This window comes from Solanum dulcamara, chromosome 1, assembly GCF_947179165.1.
Source record: "Solanum dulcamara chromosome 1, daSolDulc1.2, whole genome shotgun sequence".
NCBI lineage: Eukaryota > Viridiplantae > Streptophyta > Magnoliopsida > Solanales > Solanaceae > Solanum > Solanum dulcamara.
In genome coordinates, this window is record NC_077237.1 from 71,569,555 (window position 1) to 71,588,242 (window position 18,688).

Consider the following 18,688-nt stretch of genomic DNA (forward strand, 5'->3'; position numbering starts at 1 on the left):
GCCTTAAATCCAAAATCAAAGAGAATTAATGGCTATTGTGGTCGTGATATGAGGAGTTTGTCTCAAGTATGGCCATGTAGGAAGTCTTGTAGTAAAGAGGCCCTTTCTGGTTAAGGACCTGGAGTTAACCAATTGAATGTAAAATATAACTCAAATCGTGATAATCTCAAGTAGAGATTGTCCCAACAATCCATAGAATATTTAAGCTTGCACCCATCCCAGGATGCATTTCCAAATATTTGATTTTTAACTATTGGCTGAAATGCAGTTTCTGCAATATACATGGAGGCACGAACAACGCAAGTGCAAGAGTAATATGTGAGCCCTCCAGCACTATATGGACAGTTCTTTAGCACCACTCTCTTGCTTGAGGAAGATTTTAATAAAATGGGTGATTGAAAAGAGATGGAAGTTAAAATACTTTCTGCGGTATTCCCGCTTTTATATATGGTATATGTTTTTCTACATTCACAAGGGCACGTAAGAATTTGGAAGGTATGAATTTACGCCTCTGAAAGAATAATGTAAAGCTATGAGGTGTCTAAAGCTATTAACCGAAGCTGGAAACAAATGTCTTTCTACAGCATCCTGACAAAACTCATTGCTACAAAATCACACCACTGGCAGAACAGACATCCGGTCCCTTGAACTGTCCTTCTAAGGCTGCAGAATCTTAAAATGAAAACGAAAAACAATCAGTAAAGTTAGGAGGAAAATACAAGAAAAGATCGCAAAAGGAGAAATTATTAGATTTTCTTTCAACTTTTAATGAAGGCAAAAGAAATTGACACAGTAAGGCAATGGCTTAGAGAAGCTGAATATCCATTGCACTTGATCTTCTACCAGGCGAAGTATAGAGGTAGTATAGCAAAATATTTAACTACCACTATGAAGGTTGAGAGATGCAGAACACAATCATTATTATCTTTTGCCCATCCCACCAGAATTTTTTGTATAATTTGTACTCTACGAATGAACCACGGCATTTCCTGGTGACATGCCTTTCTTTTATTGCATCAATCCCAAGAAAGTAGAAGAGAGAATTTGGAAGCATTTTAATCAAACAATGTTGTTGAAAGCGCATTTGAGGCAGGTTTACACCCTAAAACTAGGTGTTGCATGTTGGGCACTTCATTTACACTTTGGTGGGGGGACCAAGGCTTATGACATGCACCACAGCATTCATGCGCTCTATATTAAAGAGGACAGTACTAAACACTAACTCTAGCTGGTAAAGCAAAGTATTAACAGCAAAGTAAATGTTATTGAAGAACAAATCAAGAGATTAGGAATATAAAATCAATTTTTTTGTATAAGAACATATATATATTCTTAAAATTCTTTTGACCATATAATTATTGTGTTTGTTTTTCCTTGCAGTATAATATATGTATGTATTTTTGCATTTGCAGAAAATCCTTAACTTCATTTTGTGCTGAAAACGCCAAGTTAAGTTTGACACTTATTTCATCTTTGAAAAAATTCTTAAGGGAGGTCCCTCAAGCTAATTAAAATAATAATGTCTTACACACACAAAGTTGGAAAGTAAAATGAGACATGAAGTGCCCTATCCCGTGGACATTAAGAACTTTTCCATGAAAAAATCACATTGCAATAGGAGTGTATGCAGAAATTCAATTCTCACCTTAAGGACGGCCTACATACAACTGGAACCATCAGTCTTGGTTGAACCTAATGATGTGTAAAAACTGCAAAAGCATCAAAACAGAAAAGTATGACAGACAGAAAGAGAGAAAAATGGCAAAATCAATAAACAAAAAATATACACCAAACAATTATGTTAAGAGAAGTGTGAAAACAACAAGAAGAAGCAACAGACCTAATTTGTGCCAAGATAACAGAAAGCAGATTAAGGTAGGCCACAACACGATGAAAATCCTAACCACTTGCAGCAACATTTCAAGCTCAAATGACACAAAGATGTCAAGAGTAGAGATGACTATTTGAGTCAGATACCCAAGAAAGAATGATAAGAAAACAATTGCATAAAGTTTTCCACACGGAACAAGAAAAAACACAAAACGCTACATTTCTCTTACACAGGTGTGCTATATGTTTTCTCCCCTCCCTGGAGAGGGGTGGGCAATTATTTTTTGCAGGCAGGCGTAATGACTGATGATGAAAATAAAGAACCATAAAAAGAAAAGAGACGAATTTGGAATCTATGAAAGTGAAATTTAGCAACTAAAGGAAATTCAATTAATCACCAGCAACAAAACAAGGATTTCACACCAACCCAACCAATTGCTTTTAGGCTGACGGTTTTCCTTCAGTATTCGTACCATACTCTTCATCAGCCTCATTTCCATTAACGAGTTCTGCACCATCAGTAGAGTCGGCATCCACCACAACAGCCTCTTCTTGGCCCTCTTGTTGAAGATCATCTTCACCCCGTTCTTCTTGGCCCTCTTGTTGAAGGTCATCTTCACCCCGTTCTTTCACGTCATCACCATTCAGTTCTGCAACCTAACCAGTTAAACCAAGGGAAGCAATCACTTTAACTGATTAGCTTTTACCAACGAAAGGTTTTATAAAAAATAATCAAACTATGCCAATTTTTATGGGATAATGCCCCCTAAACTATGACCAAAATCTCAGCGACACACCTTAACTTAATTAGAGTCCTATTACCCCCTAAACTATTTTTAAATGGAATAAATACACCCTAAAAGCTGACGTGGCACAGAGAGAGTGCACACTCTCTTAGGCAAGTGATGGGTGTAAAAATTGGACACGTCTTTTTTTAATAGGTAACTTTATAATTAGTTAGTACATCTAATTATTGATATTAAAACTTATATAAATTTTAATTATTTTCATTTCTTTCTATGTAAACTATTTTTTTTAATTTCTTCCTCCCTTTAAACATTTATTTTTTTCTTTCATTAATTTCTTATCTTTTCACTTTTACTTATTTTTAAAAAATTATGTGGATTTTTAAAAAAAAATTAAAAGTGTCCTTTAATTTTAAAGTTTTATTTTTTTTATGTTTTATTTGATTTTTTTCACTTATTTTGATATCCATTCGAAATTACATTATTTTAAATACAAGACATTTGGAATTAAATTTGAAATCAAATCAAAAGAAAAGACAAAGAAAATAAAGAGTAAATAAAATAAAGAAATAAATAAATAAAAGAGAAAAGACAATGAATGAAGGTAAAAAAAAATTAAAAAGTTTAAATACAAGGATTTGTTTTTTTAAAAAAAATAATTAAGTGTATTAACTTAATTTCAATACAAGATAAAGAAAATAAGAAGATTAAAAAGAAATAAAAACTTTAAATTTTTTCAAAAAAAATTAAAAATTAAAAAATATAGTTGCTGATGTGGCAAGCGCATGTGTACAAACACAACCAACTTACTTGACTGAAGGTGCCACGTCAGCACAGAAGGTGCACGAAAATACGGAAAAAAATGAGTTGGGCGGGGCGGGGCGGGGTAACAGGACCCTAGTGTTAAGGTAAGGTGTGTGGCTGAGATTTCGGTCATAGTTCAGGGGGACTGTATTATCCTTAGAAACGCGACCATCTTATACCTCATGATCCAACTCTCCGTTTTCAAGTGGTTCTTCATCCATTCTCAAGTTGCTGAAAGCTTCTACAAGGTTGGTAGTTGGTCTATCAGCATAACTTCCATAATCTGCCGCTGGTGGATAGACACCCCTACATAAAATAAGGAAACCAACCAAATTGGTACCAAATTTTCCCAGTAAAATTTTGTCTGTAATATAAAAGTTTATCTTTCAACAGACCATACATATTGGAATTAGAACACATCCCTTCTGAATTCATACTCCAAGCAAGAAAGAAACAAGTAACAAATTGAGCAGACGGTGTGAAACACTAGGGCAAAAACGAGGAACTTCCATAAACCAAAGCATTAATATTTTGAAAATGACCCAGGCACCAGCAAAGAGAACATAACAAGATGCATGGAAAGAAGAAAGATCTGAGTACTGATTACCTTTCCTCCGCAACTCTAGCTTCAACAGCATGTGCAATTTGCCAGTGCTCAAACAGGTTAGGATATTCTTCGGGGTCGGCCAAAGCTTCTGCTGCTTTCTGGTTAACCTGCATGCACAATTCATGCAAAATAAGGTCAAGATTTTGTGCTTATGGCCGTGGAGAGCAATTGGCAGACTACAAACAGCATGAAGTCTGAACAGCAAACATGAATTTTCATTTACAATCAACCTTTACCAATTTCATACTATAGGCCAAATCCTTCTGTTAAAGTAATCTGCATCAGGGAGGGAGTGTGCATTCAGGCCATTGGCCTTTCCAAAACTTACGAAGAAAAATGCTTGTGGCACACATCATATCAAATAGATAGCAGATAGTGAAAGAAAAAAAAAATAGTACAATGTCTGGATTAGTTCGACAACTCGCTACCACAGGTGTAAATGATCCCCATTAATAAGTAGAGAGGTCTGAAGTTTCTTTGCACCATTTACTTAATGGTCAAGAAGCTTCATACCCCCTAACATTAAAGTTGAAAATCCAGGTGACTGCTAACCTACAGAATAAGCCAGCTCTGGAAAAAACTTTCCACGGTGCAGAAAGTACACAGAAAAGCAAACACAAAAAGGAAGATCACTAACCTTACTGAGGTCCTTTCTCCAAATTGAAACTATTTCAGGAACCTTACTAGGCAGATAAGATCTTGCCATAAATGCAGCCTCAGGTATCCGATTGCTGCAAACATAATGTCACAGGGAAATCATTACAATATGAAAAATATACATATATGGAAGATTATGAGAAAAGGTACCTGTCAACCAACAGCTGAATGCACTCCTCCACTTTACCCAACATGAACATGCAAAGGAATGCAACATTGTTTTTCCCGTGCGCTTTGGCAAAAGAAGCTAGTACAGTTATTCCTTCAGCATCTCCTAGAGAAGAATAGAGTAGCAACAAACCACTCAAGTCATTTGCATGCTTCAAACACTCCTCTGCCATCTCAAGCTGCAAAACATGGTAAAACAGCAGCAGTTATGAAAAACTGATGAAAAGTAAATAAGCACATGCATTTTGCAAAAGAAACATTACTAGGATGCTGCAGAAATAAACTCCAAAGCACCCTCTGCTACTTCACAACAAGAAAAACAATAAAATAACTCCATTCCGGCTAGTTTAGTTGGCTATATGAGTTCTCTAAATCCATTTCACTCCACACGACCTTCTTTCATTCAAATATTCAGGATTCTCCACCATTTCTTTTGGAATATAAGAGATCTAAACAGACAGACACTACTTGACTACAAACAGAAACAGAGGGAAAAACTTTAATAGATGACAGGACAAAAAACAGAGTATCAACTATTATCCTATACAGAGTGACATACTTGACTCTGCTACTTCTGTCAACCAAGAGAAAGAGAAGTGTTAATCGGGTAGCAACCACAACAGCCAGTGCATCATTGTGAAGAATATTATGTATAAATTTCTCCGGAAATAGAAAAGGCTATGAATCAAAGGCACGGAGAAATTTTTGGATACTAAAGTTCACTTGAATGTTAAAGGAAGAAGCTTAGCATTTAACTTCAACATGTTCGAGATGCAGTAAGTTTTCATTTCGTCTTGTCATAATTACTTCACCAAAAAAATTGGCTCAAGGGGTAATAAGTAACATTTACCCTCCCACTAGACATGGCTAGGTCACCCAACTGCTTCCATTTGGACTCACTCTGTGCCACTACCGCAATTTCCTGCATACATAGAAAGAGCCGCAACTTTTAACAACATACAGTTTTTTTCATACCGATAATTCTAAAAAACGAGGTGCTAAGGAAAACCACATTTCACTAGTTATTAGCCCTCACCTTTGCGATCTCTAATTTACCCAGCTGTATAGCTAGTTCAAATCTGTAGTCAGGGTCTGCAGCAACTTCTAATGCTTCCTCTATCATTCCGCGTGATTCCAAGAAATGAGCAACGCTGGTAGGAAAAATCATTCAATCGGACATCAGGTAACTATATACAGACAAAGAAACGAGGGAGCAACTAATTCCTATGAAGAGGTTTAAATGAGTTGAATAAATAAAAGATTACTTTCTACAAAGCTATATTGACTAGAAACAACAATGCCTTAGAGCGTAGACAAAAATCACAACCTACAAACTAATTGTATTCGAGACAACTTATCATAGGAGCCAGTACAGCACCAGATATATACATTTTTCAACATAACATTACAGCATCGGCATCTCTAATTTTAAAGATGCAGTTGATCACATTCTACAACCATGTTGAAAGATTTAAACAGGCAAAATACCTGTTGTGATGCTCCTTAGGAATTGATGGTAAGACCTCATTTGCTCTGTCCCAGTCACCACGCATCACAAGTGTCTTGTACTCAATCAGGCCAAGGAGTAGAGTATATCCCATAACACTACAGGAACGAGATGAGTTTATGTAATCTATTGAAACAATTCTTGGTTTCCCTTGTTAAAAGCTCACAAAAGCTTACTCACTTAAACTCCTTGTCAATCAGGAAAACCCTGCTCAGATTAGCAAGATATCCCAGTAGGTACATGGGCCGATCAAGGTGAAACATTGTGGTCACCTAAAATTAACAAAAAGTATGTCCCTAACTCAGCATGAGAAAAGAGGTTTTGCAAATACAATTGCCGAGAGGAGAAGTATAAAGGATCTATCATACCTCACCACCAACACAATAGTTAAGTCTCCAGGAAGAATTATTGTAAATGAAGCAATCCCCAACCCAAATCCCAGTCCTGACCCGTTCATTGATCTCATTAAGAAGTTCAAAAGCTTCTTCAACACCTTGTTCATCTACTGATCTTCCGCTATCTAAATGTGCAGAGACCACATCTCGCTGCAGGTTTATCATCAAACAGTAGGAGGATTGTTAATACAATAATGCATGGAAGAAAAAACTTTACAACATGAACTTTAAAATTAGTGAAAGAGAGATCTTACATTATACTTAAGTATGTAAAACGATGTATCACTTGCAATTGCCACCAGATCACCACTGTCGGCCCAGTATAGATTCTGAAGAAGTTGAAGCAAAGAACACAGCAGAAAATTAGAATTACCAACTAAAAGAGTAAAGCACCACTCTACACTATATCGAGGCAAAGCTTTATTTATCTTACTTTGACATTAACATCAATTCTCCGTATCAACCTGCATTCAGCCCAATCATAGAAACAAATGAAATCATTTGAGCACATTGCTAATAAAGTACCCCCATAGATGCGCTCAGCAGAGAAAGTAGGCCGGATGCTCTTCTTCTCCTGATGGATATCATCATAATTTACTTTTGGGTCAGAATTTGAAGAAATAAACCAACTACAACTTGTTTGCTTCAGCTTCAAGATAAATAGAAAATAATTGCATTTAAAAATCTATTTAAGTTATTGCACAAGGTGAACTAGTAACTTACTTGTCAAGCTTAGTCAGATGTAATTCACTAAAAGTAGAGGTTTAAAGCAGAAAGAGCAGGGAGGGAATAGGGCCTGGGACCTGGGGGTATCGGATTCGAATATTTGAAGCAATGCATCATGAGACTAATCAAATGACAGCTAATGCAACTCATAAAACAATTGCAAAAGGTGTTTGGAAGGACAAATTTGGACCTGAAAACTTTTGCTGAAGATCTTAATCTTTGAAGTACTTTCCCTCACAGCATATTCTCCATCCGAAGACCAAACAAATTCCAGAGCTGAGCCAAATGACCTATTTCTCCAAGCCAGAGCAGTATATATGATATATTCTCCATCTCCACAAACAACCACAAACCTTCCATTTGGATTATGCTTCAAGTTCTGTGAACAAGAAGTGTAAGATTTTCAGTAAATGAACTTCAGTAGTCAATCTTCTAATGCTAACCCAATTGAAAAAGACAGAAAACGCCAACTACTATATTATACCCATACTCTTTAAACTACTAACCAAGTTTTTTTTAATAAATGTGGTGTTCGGGCCAGCTTGCGCACACCTCGACTAATTCCAGAGGGTACCTGCTACCTCACACCACCACAAATACCAGGTAACTATGTCCACCAAGGCTTGGACAGATAAAAAAAAAAACAGCTAAGCGTTTTTTGTCTCCGTTGGGATTTGAACCTGTGCCTCGTGGTTCTCAACCCACTTTATTGAACACTAAGCCACAACCTTGGTTGCATGAAAGCCCAACAAGATTAAAATGAATTCTTCAAGTTAGGAGTGAGCATGGTATAGTATATACCGAATTACCATGCCATACCGAAATTTTTGATACCTGGTTTTGATATTATGGTATTTGGTATGGTATATGGTATACTTTTAAATTTTTTGGGTATTCGGTACGGTATTTGGTATTTAGAATTAATATACTGAAATACCGAATATCATACTGAAGTATATAGTTATATAAATAACATATATATATTATTAAAATACTAACAAATATGCAACTTCATATTAGTATAAACTATATGTTTAAAAGTTGAAACTTTGACTACTCTATTTTGTTGAAATGTATATTAAATGTAATTGATTAAGAAAAGGAGTTGTTTGTACTTTCTTTTGAATATATATATATATATATATATATATATATATATATATATATATATATATATATATTTCTACATGTGTAATGTGTTAGTATGATACAATTGAGATCTTTTTTTGAATTGTCAAAGTCTTAATACCCTATTATACGAGTATATATTAGTCAAAGTTGAATAAACTATGGTTACCGATTTACCATACCGCAAAATACCGAAACCGAACTTCAAAATACCGAACCATACCGAATTAAATTGGTATGGTAATGGTATAATAGTTTTAAAAACCGAATACCGAAATTACTGTACCGAAGTTTCAAATACCATATCATAACGTACCATGTCCACCCCTACTTCAAGTTATTAAAACTGGAAGCAAACGAACTAGGGAAAATATAAAAAGAACAACTTTTCAGAACCTAATCAATAAAGATTAATCACCCATCCTACATACAAAGTTCAAATGGTGTGTATGATAAAAATATATGGACAGCTCATTTAACTAAAAGAGTAACAGCAACAGCCTTTCAATAGGGACCGATCTAATTCACTTGTTTTATTTTTTGATAGCCCTAATTCACTTGTTATAAAAACAGATTATACAAGATTACACCGATATGCATATTCAGTAAGCAAACTCACTTGTGGGTAGAGGTCACAGGATCCCAATTCCTTGACAGCCAACGGCAGTCTTTCTCCATCAGCGACCTAGAGATAAAGCAGACAAAGAATTCATATAACACTACTGAGGCAGTAAGAGCAACCAGGTGGGCAAAAGTAGAGGCAGTGTGATGTCATACCTCATAATCTGCGCCTACACTCTTGATGTTAACAGTCTGAACTTCATTGTGCTTAGCCCAAATAACTTTTCCACTGTTATCCATACTGGCAACAGGTACTTCTCGACCAAGTTTTACCATGATGGTTCCCTCATCATAACCAATTACAACCCTGTACATATAGCACAATCATCATAACTTCAACTACAACTAAACTACTAAAGAAATACAAAGAACCTAAAAGAAAATAATAACTTGGTGTCCGAGCTAGCTTGCACGCACCTCGACTAATTCCACCAGGTACCTGCTACCTCCCACCAGCACAGGTACCGGTTATAACTCTGTCCATCAACACTTGGACTGATGGAAGAAATCACTTAATATTTTTGTCACCGTTGGAATTTGAACATGAGACCTCATAGTTCTCAACCCCACTTCATTAACCACTAGGGAACACCCTTGGGAGCACAAAGAACACAACTAATATGATGATCTAATTCTTTTCTCTTCAATATTTCCTTAGTCGCAGATAATTTGTCATTTTGTTAGGCACGCAGCTAATAATGACCTTTCCTTATTTCCTCGTCCGCGAAAACTTTTCTAGCTATGAACAAGCAAACTAAATTGAAAAGCGAATCAAAGTTACAAGCAAATGTGCAGACTTCCAAAGAGAACAAATACCACTATAAATAAATTGAAAACACTCACCTCCTTGAACTTCTCATGTAACCAATTGCCCATACTCTTTCAAGACCATAATTCAAAGTGTTCTCAAGTCTACATGAAGATGCCAACAAACAAAAGGGTTAGTAACTGAAGCACAAACGACTAAAGAGAGAATATAAGGAGTCAGAATAACAAGAATGCATACAAAACCAATTGACTCATCATTTCCAGAACACAATGCCGCCAAAACAAGAAATGCCTTATTTTAAGTAATAGAAAGTTTTTTTTTGATAATTGTGGTGTTCGAGGCAGCTTTCACACACCTCGACTAATTACACAAGATATTTGTCACCTCCCACCAACAACAGATACTAGGTAACTTTGTCCACCAAGGATAGGACAAATGGGAAGAATCACCTAGTGTTTTTGTCTCTACTAGAATTTGAACTTGAGACCTCATGTTCTCAACCCACTTCATTGACCACTAGGCCACACCCTTGGGTGCAAGTAATAGAAAGTTCTCACTCAAATAGAAGTTCAGCTTCGTAGAGAAATTGTGGAATGTACCTTAACCAATCATTTTCGACCCCAAAAAACTGAAAGTGAAAAAGTAACATCAGGATTTTGGCACTAGATTAACTTTACCACAAGATGTTAAGCTTTAGCCTGTGGATAGGAAAACCAGAAACCAACTTCAGATATAACGTACAACAGAAAAGAGGACTTCGAAAACATTTCAATGCACCAACTGATTTGCTCAAAAGTATCTCATAAAGAAAGGTCCAGCTTTGGTATAAAGATGTGTAAATCCAGCACCATATGATAGATTATGTTTGTATGACACAAAAAGTCTGGGGAAGGATATCCATTAATCCCTCAGTCCAAACCACGCAACAAAAAGAAGTTCCTCCAGGTGACAAGGGCATGAAAATACCATTATAGTCCGATAGAGAAAGCACGATTATGATGACCATGACCCGAAGAGAGAATCCCTATGGACCAATTACACTCAAAAGTCCTTTTCAATATATGAATAGAACTGAGAACCTAGAAAGTAAAAAAGAAAGGATGATGAGAAACAAGAAATTTCTATACCATCTAAGGCTGCTGTTTGGTTCATCCCAGACTAATTGTCCCAATTTTACTTTGTCGATTTGAAAAGGAACATATTATATACAATCTTTATTAATTTTTTTTGAAAATGAGTACAATCTTTATTTTTAAGGAATTGAAAAGAGAAGAAACTTCGCTAAATGCTGAAAAGGGGTTACATGTAACTCTTGTATTACTAATTTGATGCAAATAGTCCTTTATAGGAAACTGGTCATAATTCTAATAAAAGAAATGGGGGTGCTGAGATAGGCATCCAATTTGGACAAAGGGAATGGTAAATGGACACTTCATACAGCTTGAAAACTGTAACAAGTCTTCAGTGGTGAAGGAACAGCTCTTAACAGATAAAGTATGACTTACTACTTACTTAATATTGGTCGTCAAATGTAAATCAATATGAAAATTCACAAAGCCTTCTAGTAACCTGGTTCAACTGATTTAAACAACTCCAAACAATAATAGAAAGGATTTTCCTCTTTAAAATATGGTTAAATATGTACATATACATGTAGAGCAATAAGGGGTTGTTTGGTAGAGAACAATAGAAAAAATAATGCATGCATTAGCTTTGTATACTAGTACTACTAGTACTTTGTTTGGTACACCTTTCAATTTATGTATAACTAAGCAAGCATTAATTTACACTCTATTTGGTACTAATTCATGAAAATTCATGGTATTAAAAAAACAAGGAATTTTAATGCATGCATTAGCATGATTAAAGACACAATTGCTCCTCAAAACCTTTTCCACATGCTTTACACCGTATTTGTAAAGGGTATTTTTGTAAACAAGTATTATTTTTTTTTAGAAATTATGCAATGCATGTCATTTTTAATACACTAAGCCAAACATTGCATAAGAAATAATCTCAAACATATCTAATATCAGCATTGCTAGTGTCAGCGTTACTAATACACCAAATTCAACATTATTTTTATACAACCAACCAAATGACCCCTTAGTGTCTTCTCGAAGGTAATGGAAACCAACAAGTATAAGAAAACTTCCTGGAAACAAACATTTTTCAAAAATGAGCAAATCCAATCTTTTATCGTTGATATGAAAATTTAGAACTAAGCTGAGATAATTAGGTAAACCAATCATTACCTATAAGTGGTTGCGTGCCATATACGAACAGTGCCATCTTCTGAACCTGTAATTATAATCGGAAGCTCGGGATGAAAACATACAGCAGAGACATTGTGGGTGTGGCCTTCAAGAGTCTGAACACAACTTTTTGTCTGATAGTCCCACACCTGTTTCATGGATACCAATACATAAAATAATTCGAATCCTATATGTCAACAATAAGAATGGAACATGGGGAAAGATTAAGACTGGCAAACCTTAGCAGTGTGATCATCAGAACCAGTAATTAGATAGGGTTTATCACCCCCGGTGAAATAGTCTACACAATTAACCCCTTTAAGATGAGCATCCAACGTGAAATTTGGATCAGGAGAGCCAAGGTTCCAAATCTAGAAATGTAACATAGGTGAATGACATGAATGAATATGTTAACCAATTCCTTGGAGGAGCAATGGAGTGAAATGAGGAAGGGCAAAAACACTTACCTTTATAGTCCGATCAAGAGATGCACTAGCAAAAGTATTGGTGTCTTTCGGATTAAAGGTGACTTGCATCACATAATGGGAATGACCTTCAAATATTTGAGTGCATAACCATCCCTTCTCCCAATCCCAGAGCTTTATTAGCATGTCATCAGATGATGACAGCACATATGGTAGTGTAGGATGGACAGCCACACACCTAATATAATCTGTATGTGCCTCAAACACTTTGACTTTATCCATGGTATTGTAATTGTAAACACGAATAAACATGTCATCAGCACCAGCAACAACCCATTGCTTGCGTGGTATAAACTTCGCTGACCTAACTGCAAAACAATAACTTGGGTGTTTAAAAATACTGCCTACCTTAAGTAAAGCGAAAGGTTGCTCTAGCAAATCCTGGCTCAAAGAGACCATTTGGATACCACAAACTAACCTGGTAATTCAGTAACTTCAAAAGATTTTGCCATTGTCTGCATCAAAATGAATTATCCATCAACATTCTTGTCGACAATGCAATTAAATGCATTTTTCTATCAATTTTCAAAGTGCAGATGCAATGTACTTTTCATATTAACTAACCGAAGAAGTTAGATTAGCAAATAAGCAAAGAATAGTAGCATCTGTGATGATCTAAAGAAGATGAATACTTCATTTTAAAATTCTGAACTCTTGGGAGAGCCATTATCGATTTCAGATACAATATTTAAGGAACAGGTTTCATACTAATGTTAATAATCTAGCTTGTAGGTCCTCCATTGTGGCTAGACAATATGTTACCTCAAGAATGTAAAGCAGGTAAAGGAAGAAAAGGTAACAAATAGAGAGCCAAAAGGCACGCACAGGCAAAGAATAAATCAAAGTGACTCAAGTTCACTTGTAAACTTACCTTCTCGAAGTAAACGACAAGCGTTGAAGCCATTATCATTTTCACATCTATAAGTAACTCTTTCAGGTTAACCGGATTCCTAATAGTGAACAACTTGCTAGCAGTGTTATCAAAGGCGAAAAGCGCAAAAAAGCTCTAAGGTCCATTGGGGCTTTAAGCGCAGAGCACGCAAAGGGAGAAAAGATACAAATATCTATGTTTAGTCCAAGACCATTAATTATAAACATGAATGACAAATATATGACCAAGAAATTGAAAAAAAAAGTATGACAAAGAGAAATATCAATTGTTTAATGTCACTTCTTCAAAAGAGGCACATTGGTAAGGAAAAGTTTGCCTTAGAACCTTGATGACCACACTGAAGCGCACATAAAGCGAGGTGAAGCACTCAACACGTTTTGAGCCTCGCTTCAGGGCTTAAGCGCGTTTAAAGCGAGCCTTTGACAACACTGCTTGCTAGTATCTTGCATCACAATATTGGCTCCCTCCCCACGAAGTATCAGGGTTTACCTCTTAGGGAAAAAGATAACTCTACAACTGATTGGAATGGAGGTTTTGAGTAGATGGGAAAGATGTGGTCAAATTGGAAGCTACAAAAATCTAAGTTACGCGGACTCTTCATTTTTGCTACCGCACCAGTGTCGATACGAGACGGGTGCAGGTGCGGGATACGTGTGGGATTCGTTCAACCCACATCAGATACTTTGACCAAGAGTCCAGGACAACCCACATGAGATACATCAGACGAGTGCAGGTGTAGGTGCGGGTGCGGGATACGTGTGGGACTCGGTCAACCCACATCAGATACTTTGACCAAGATACTTTTTCTCTTGCTCAATATCCGTTGCTTCATGTTTCAAGTCAAATAGAGAGATGTTAAATATACAAGCGGTTGTGTTCCGACTTTTGGTAGACAGTAGCAATGATCTGTAAGGATAATTGGTGGAAGGTCTTCAATCACTTTCTTTTTCTTTTCTAAGGGGAAGAATATCTTTATATTTATAACTATATTTTGATAATATTGAATATTTTTAGCCGAATCCCCGCACCCGTATCCATACTCGAATTCGTATCCCTGAATCTTAAAATTTAGATTTTGCCGAATCCGACTCTCAGATTCACATTGGTCTCGGACACCCGCACCCTAGTCCGAGCAACTTAGACAGAAATACTCTAATTAACCATGTTCTAGATGTTTTCCACACTTTCACCATGTCGCTCTTTCCTAATCCTACCTCTAGCTCTATCTTAAAGTGCATGGATAAATTGAGAAGATATTTTCTTCGAAATGGAACACAAACAAAATAAATTTGCTCTGTTAAGTGGAAAAATGTTGCTTTGACCAAAAATTTGGTGGTCTTGGAATTATGAATTTGAAACACCATAGTGGAAGTCACTAGATAAAATGGCATTGGAAGTTCAAGGGTTCAACAAGGAAAACACACGTTAGAGGAAACTGCTTTTTTTTAGGAACAAGGAAACTATTTTTTAATAAGATAAGGTATAGCACTTTGGAGAAATTGTTGATAGAAAAATTCACTCTGGAATCTACCTGGTGTACCAGAGTCTCAAGTTCACCACATGGCACTGTTTTATGGTAATACATTAGACAAATTTTGTTGCAAACTAGAGTTTTTATGAGGAAATGATAGAAAAATCAGCACACGGGTGTGGCCTAGTGGTCTGGGTGTAAAACTTGTAAACCAAGGTTTAGATTCCAGCATAGGCAAAAAACACAAGCCGATTTTTTCCAATCTACCTAAATCATGATGGATAGAGTTATCTGGTACATGTGCTAGTGGTGAAACATCAATTGTTTATTGTCGCTTCTTCAGGATTACGCTCATTGACAAGAAAAGGTATGTCTTAGAGCCTTGATGACAACACTAAAGTGCTCGCTAAGAAAGGTGAAGTGTTGTTTTGTGCCTCGCTCAGGGCTTAAGCGCGCCATTGACAATAGTGACAAGTGGAATAGCAAAGGTGTGCACAAGCTGGCCTGGACACCATCGTTCACAAAAAGAAATTCAAATTTGGGAAGATGCTTGGTTGGGATACTTACCCTTATAAGTACAGCATTTACATCATGTCTACTCTCCACAATGTTGAAATGGTTGATTTTATAGTACTCAAGGAGGACCTTTAGAAGAAACATTAATGACAGGGAAGTTCAAAGAACATAACTTGAGGCTAACAACATTGTTCTAAACCAACATTAGTGTCATTCCATTAAATGGGGAGCCAATCAGATTGACATGATGTTTTCAAAAGCTAACACAGATTGCTGGCCATGGAAGGAGACCCAGTCGCAGCGTCGTCGCATTGGGAAACTAGCCGACCTCCGATCTCGCTTTTTACCGAATCTACTTCTAGATTATTCCAATTGGAAAAAGGTGAAAGAACTATCCCCACTGTGTTAGGGGGCACACCAGACTCTTCGTCGATTTGGCGCAGCAAGGCCCTTCTAAAGGTTTCCTGTTTTTCTTGGTTAGTAGCTAGGGAAACCTGCCTCACACAAACTAATCCTCGGAGAAGAGGGTGTCAGCTGTGAAGAGAGATGTCCTCTATGCGAAGAACATCAAAAAGATACTTGTCATCTATTTTGCAATGCAAGGTGACTCGCCAACTGTGGTGCATGTTTTAGCCATACTGAGACCAGGCCACACTCCACTTGAGAGCTTCTGAAGTTCTGGAACAAAGATGGACTGAATAAGAGAACTCAACAAATCCAGAATACTATCCCCCAAGCCATTTGGTGGACAGTTTGGACTAAAAGGAACCATAGAAATGTTTAAGATCAACCTTAAGTTTAGCTCAATGTCCATGGTAGCTTTTTGGTTCAACCTAGACTATGTATAAGATGTGGATGCTATGTTAGATATAATTGGAAGCTTGCACGACTTGTTACTATATTTTGGCACTGACTTAAATGTTTTTTCTTTCATTAAAAATTCTTTATTAAGTATCAAAAAGTTTGCATATCATCTTTTTTTTGATAAATACGTCTGCATATCATCTTTCTATACTTCCATGCAATCCTCCCAACCTAAGTTTGCTATGTAAACATATACACTCATTGAAGAATCAACACACACCCAAAACAAAAAGTCCAGTGGTCACGTTCCAAGATGTGTTCATTTAAGTGTGGCCTGAACTGAGATACCATCAGACCAGCTATTCTAGGTCTCCACATTTGTATATGAAGATTGGTCTAAGGCCATTAAAGATAAACCATCTCGTCATATCGTGTTACACACATTCTATTTTGGAACATCCTAAATCTATGGCATTCTATGAGAATGTCACACGTGTCTCTCAGAAGATTCAAGAATTCAAACTTACTAGAAAACAACACAATTTTCGGTACCTGGGTCTGGTAGTTCCAGATGCATACAGTCCCTGAATACAAACTTGCCAATATCCTGCAAGAAAGACAAAGAATGAGCTGTGGAGAGCTAAAATTAATTATTAAATAAACAGTTCGTCTTAATCAAACAAACTCAACATCATACTAAGCTCAACCCCACTCTATCTCCCACTCCAAAATATAAACAAAAGTTTAATATTTTTCTTTTCCTAGAAACATATCCATCCAATAAACAATTCAATCAACGACCTCAATTCACAACTATTTGGTGTCAGCTAAATGAATTCTCTACACCCATTTCACTCGTCATTCCAATATATAACATTTCAAAATTAGAAAGCAAACATAGATATTGCAGCAGAAAACATATTGATCTAATTTCATAAAATGGAAGTTCAATTACCATGGTTCGGAAGGATGTAGATCCACTGACTTTACCCTTTCCGATCTTTGAGCAAGTTTTCTCTGATCCAACAACAACAGTCAGCATAATGTAGGTACATACCCCCAAAAAAAAACATTACCACATACAAAGACCACCAGTATTATTTGAATTTGAATAATGGTACATACCTTAATCTCCAACCTCAGAGGCTGTCATTTTGAGTTCCAGATTGGAAAAAAGTACAATGCAGCAAGTGAAATTAAGTTAGTAGTAACAACATACCAGATCTCAAACAAGCTGAAACCCTAAACAAATCATTAATCTTCCTAACAATTGGTGCGAACTGAATAATTCAAAATATTTGAACAATACGCAAAAATTCGAGCGGAAGACATAATCAGCTGGCACCACCAAAACGAATCGGATCAGATTGAATCAATCAGATCCGAGAAAACGAAAGTCCTTACGGATTGCTTGAAACTGGAAAAACTCACCATTTTCGTAAACGGGACTTTCGTGAATGAAGAGCCCTAGAGATCAGAGTGAGGGGAAATTCCAGTTAACGGCGAAGAGATCTTCCAAGTTGAAACAGAGATCGAAAGCAAGGTAGAAAAATCAGTAGAGGTGGTTTGCTCATCTAACAGCGGAACCTCAGTGTAATAAGATGGCAATATGAGAGATCGAATGAAGACGATACTACTCACAACTCACAAGCCCAACACCAAATGTTCAACCTTTTTATTTTACTCTTCACAAATAAACATATATTTCACATTTGACAATTAGTAATTTACTACTACTATTTTTTACTTATATACACTAGTGAAGTGATATAAATAAATAATATATACTTGAGACTTCCAAACATATCAACTAATTTTTTTTGTTAATAAATATTTCATTTCAAAATTATATAGGAAATTCTAATATTTAGGGCCCATTTGATCGGTGAGAAAAAGAAATTAGAATTCCAAAATATAAGTTATATAATTATATTATTTTATGATATTATTTTTATATTATAGTTTATGTAGAATAATAATCTTAAAATCACTTATCTCAAGATAAAACAATAAAATTATAAATTTTTCCTTTGTCAAAACTGTTTTTCCTAAAAAATTTAAGAAAAACACGATTAAATTAAAAATAGAAATTCATTTCAATTTATCTGATTTGAACCAAACATATATTTTATAAACTATTTCATGGTCACGCTCCAAATAGGATAAGATATGGCTATAACTCGATGTTGTCAATTCTCACCGGCAAAATCGTTGATATGTATTTTTATTCATTTTATGTGGATATGTGTCTACATAATTTACCATTTGTTTTAGACGAAATACATAAATGATTGTTTTGGGTTATTT

The 18,688-nt window shown here is 36.0% G+C and overlaps 1 protein-coding gene across 1 annotated transcript; it reads right to left on the reverse strand.

The window, feature by feature from the left end:
• Nucleotides 1-408: 408 nt before the first annotated feature.
• LOC129897274 (coatomer subunit beta'-2) lies at nucleotides 409-18,053 on the reverse strand. Its single transcript, XM_055973027.1, has 26 exons — nucleotides 17,813-18,053; nucleotides 17,507-17,527; nucleotides 17,337-17,398; nucleotides 16,934-16,988; nucleotides 13,117-13,153; nucleotides 12,681-13,006; nucleotides 12,453-12,584; nucleotides 12,214-12,362; nucleotides 10,033-10,101; nucleotides 9,346-9,496; nucleotides 9,188-9,253; nucleotides 7,631-7,819; nucleotides 7,148-7,288; nucleotides 6,969-7,043; nucleotides 6,688-6,864; nucleotides 6,500-6,591; nucleotides 6,301-6,417; nucleotides 5,849-5,963; nucleotides 5,663-5,734; nucleotides 4,795-4,991; nucleotides 4,625-4,718; nucleotides 3,988-4,094; nucleotides 3,560-3,686; nucleotides 2,229-2,487; nucleotides 1,646-1,709; nucleotides 409-672 (listed from the first exon to the last, which is right to left on the reverse strand). Exons 1-24 carry the CDS (start codon nucleotides 17,813-17,815, stop codon nucleotides 2,272-2,274), a joined length of 2,790 nt encoding a protein of 929 aa, XP_055829002.1. The 5' UTR covers nucleotides 17,816-18,053; the 3' UTR covers nucleotides 409-672; nucleotides 1,646-1,709; nucleotides 2,229-2,271.
• Between the last annotated feature and the right edge of the window lie 635 nt (nucleotides 18,054-18,688).

Excerpts from the sequence above, each read along its gene's own strand:
- LOC129897274 (XM_055973027.1), bottom strand. Across the intron at positions 10,102-12,213 it reads TGGCACGCAACCACTTATAG|ACTTGAGAACACTTTGAATT; the intron begins GTAATGATTGGT and ends ATCTTCATGTAG. Across the intron at positions 6,418-6,499 it reads CTGATTGACAAGGAGTTTAA|TGTTATGGGATATACTCTAC; the intron begins GTGAGTAAGCTT and ends TCGTTCCTGTAG.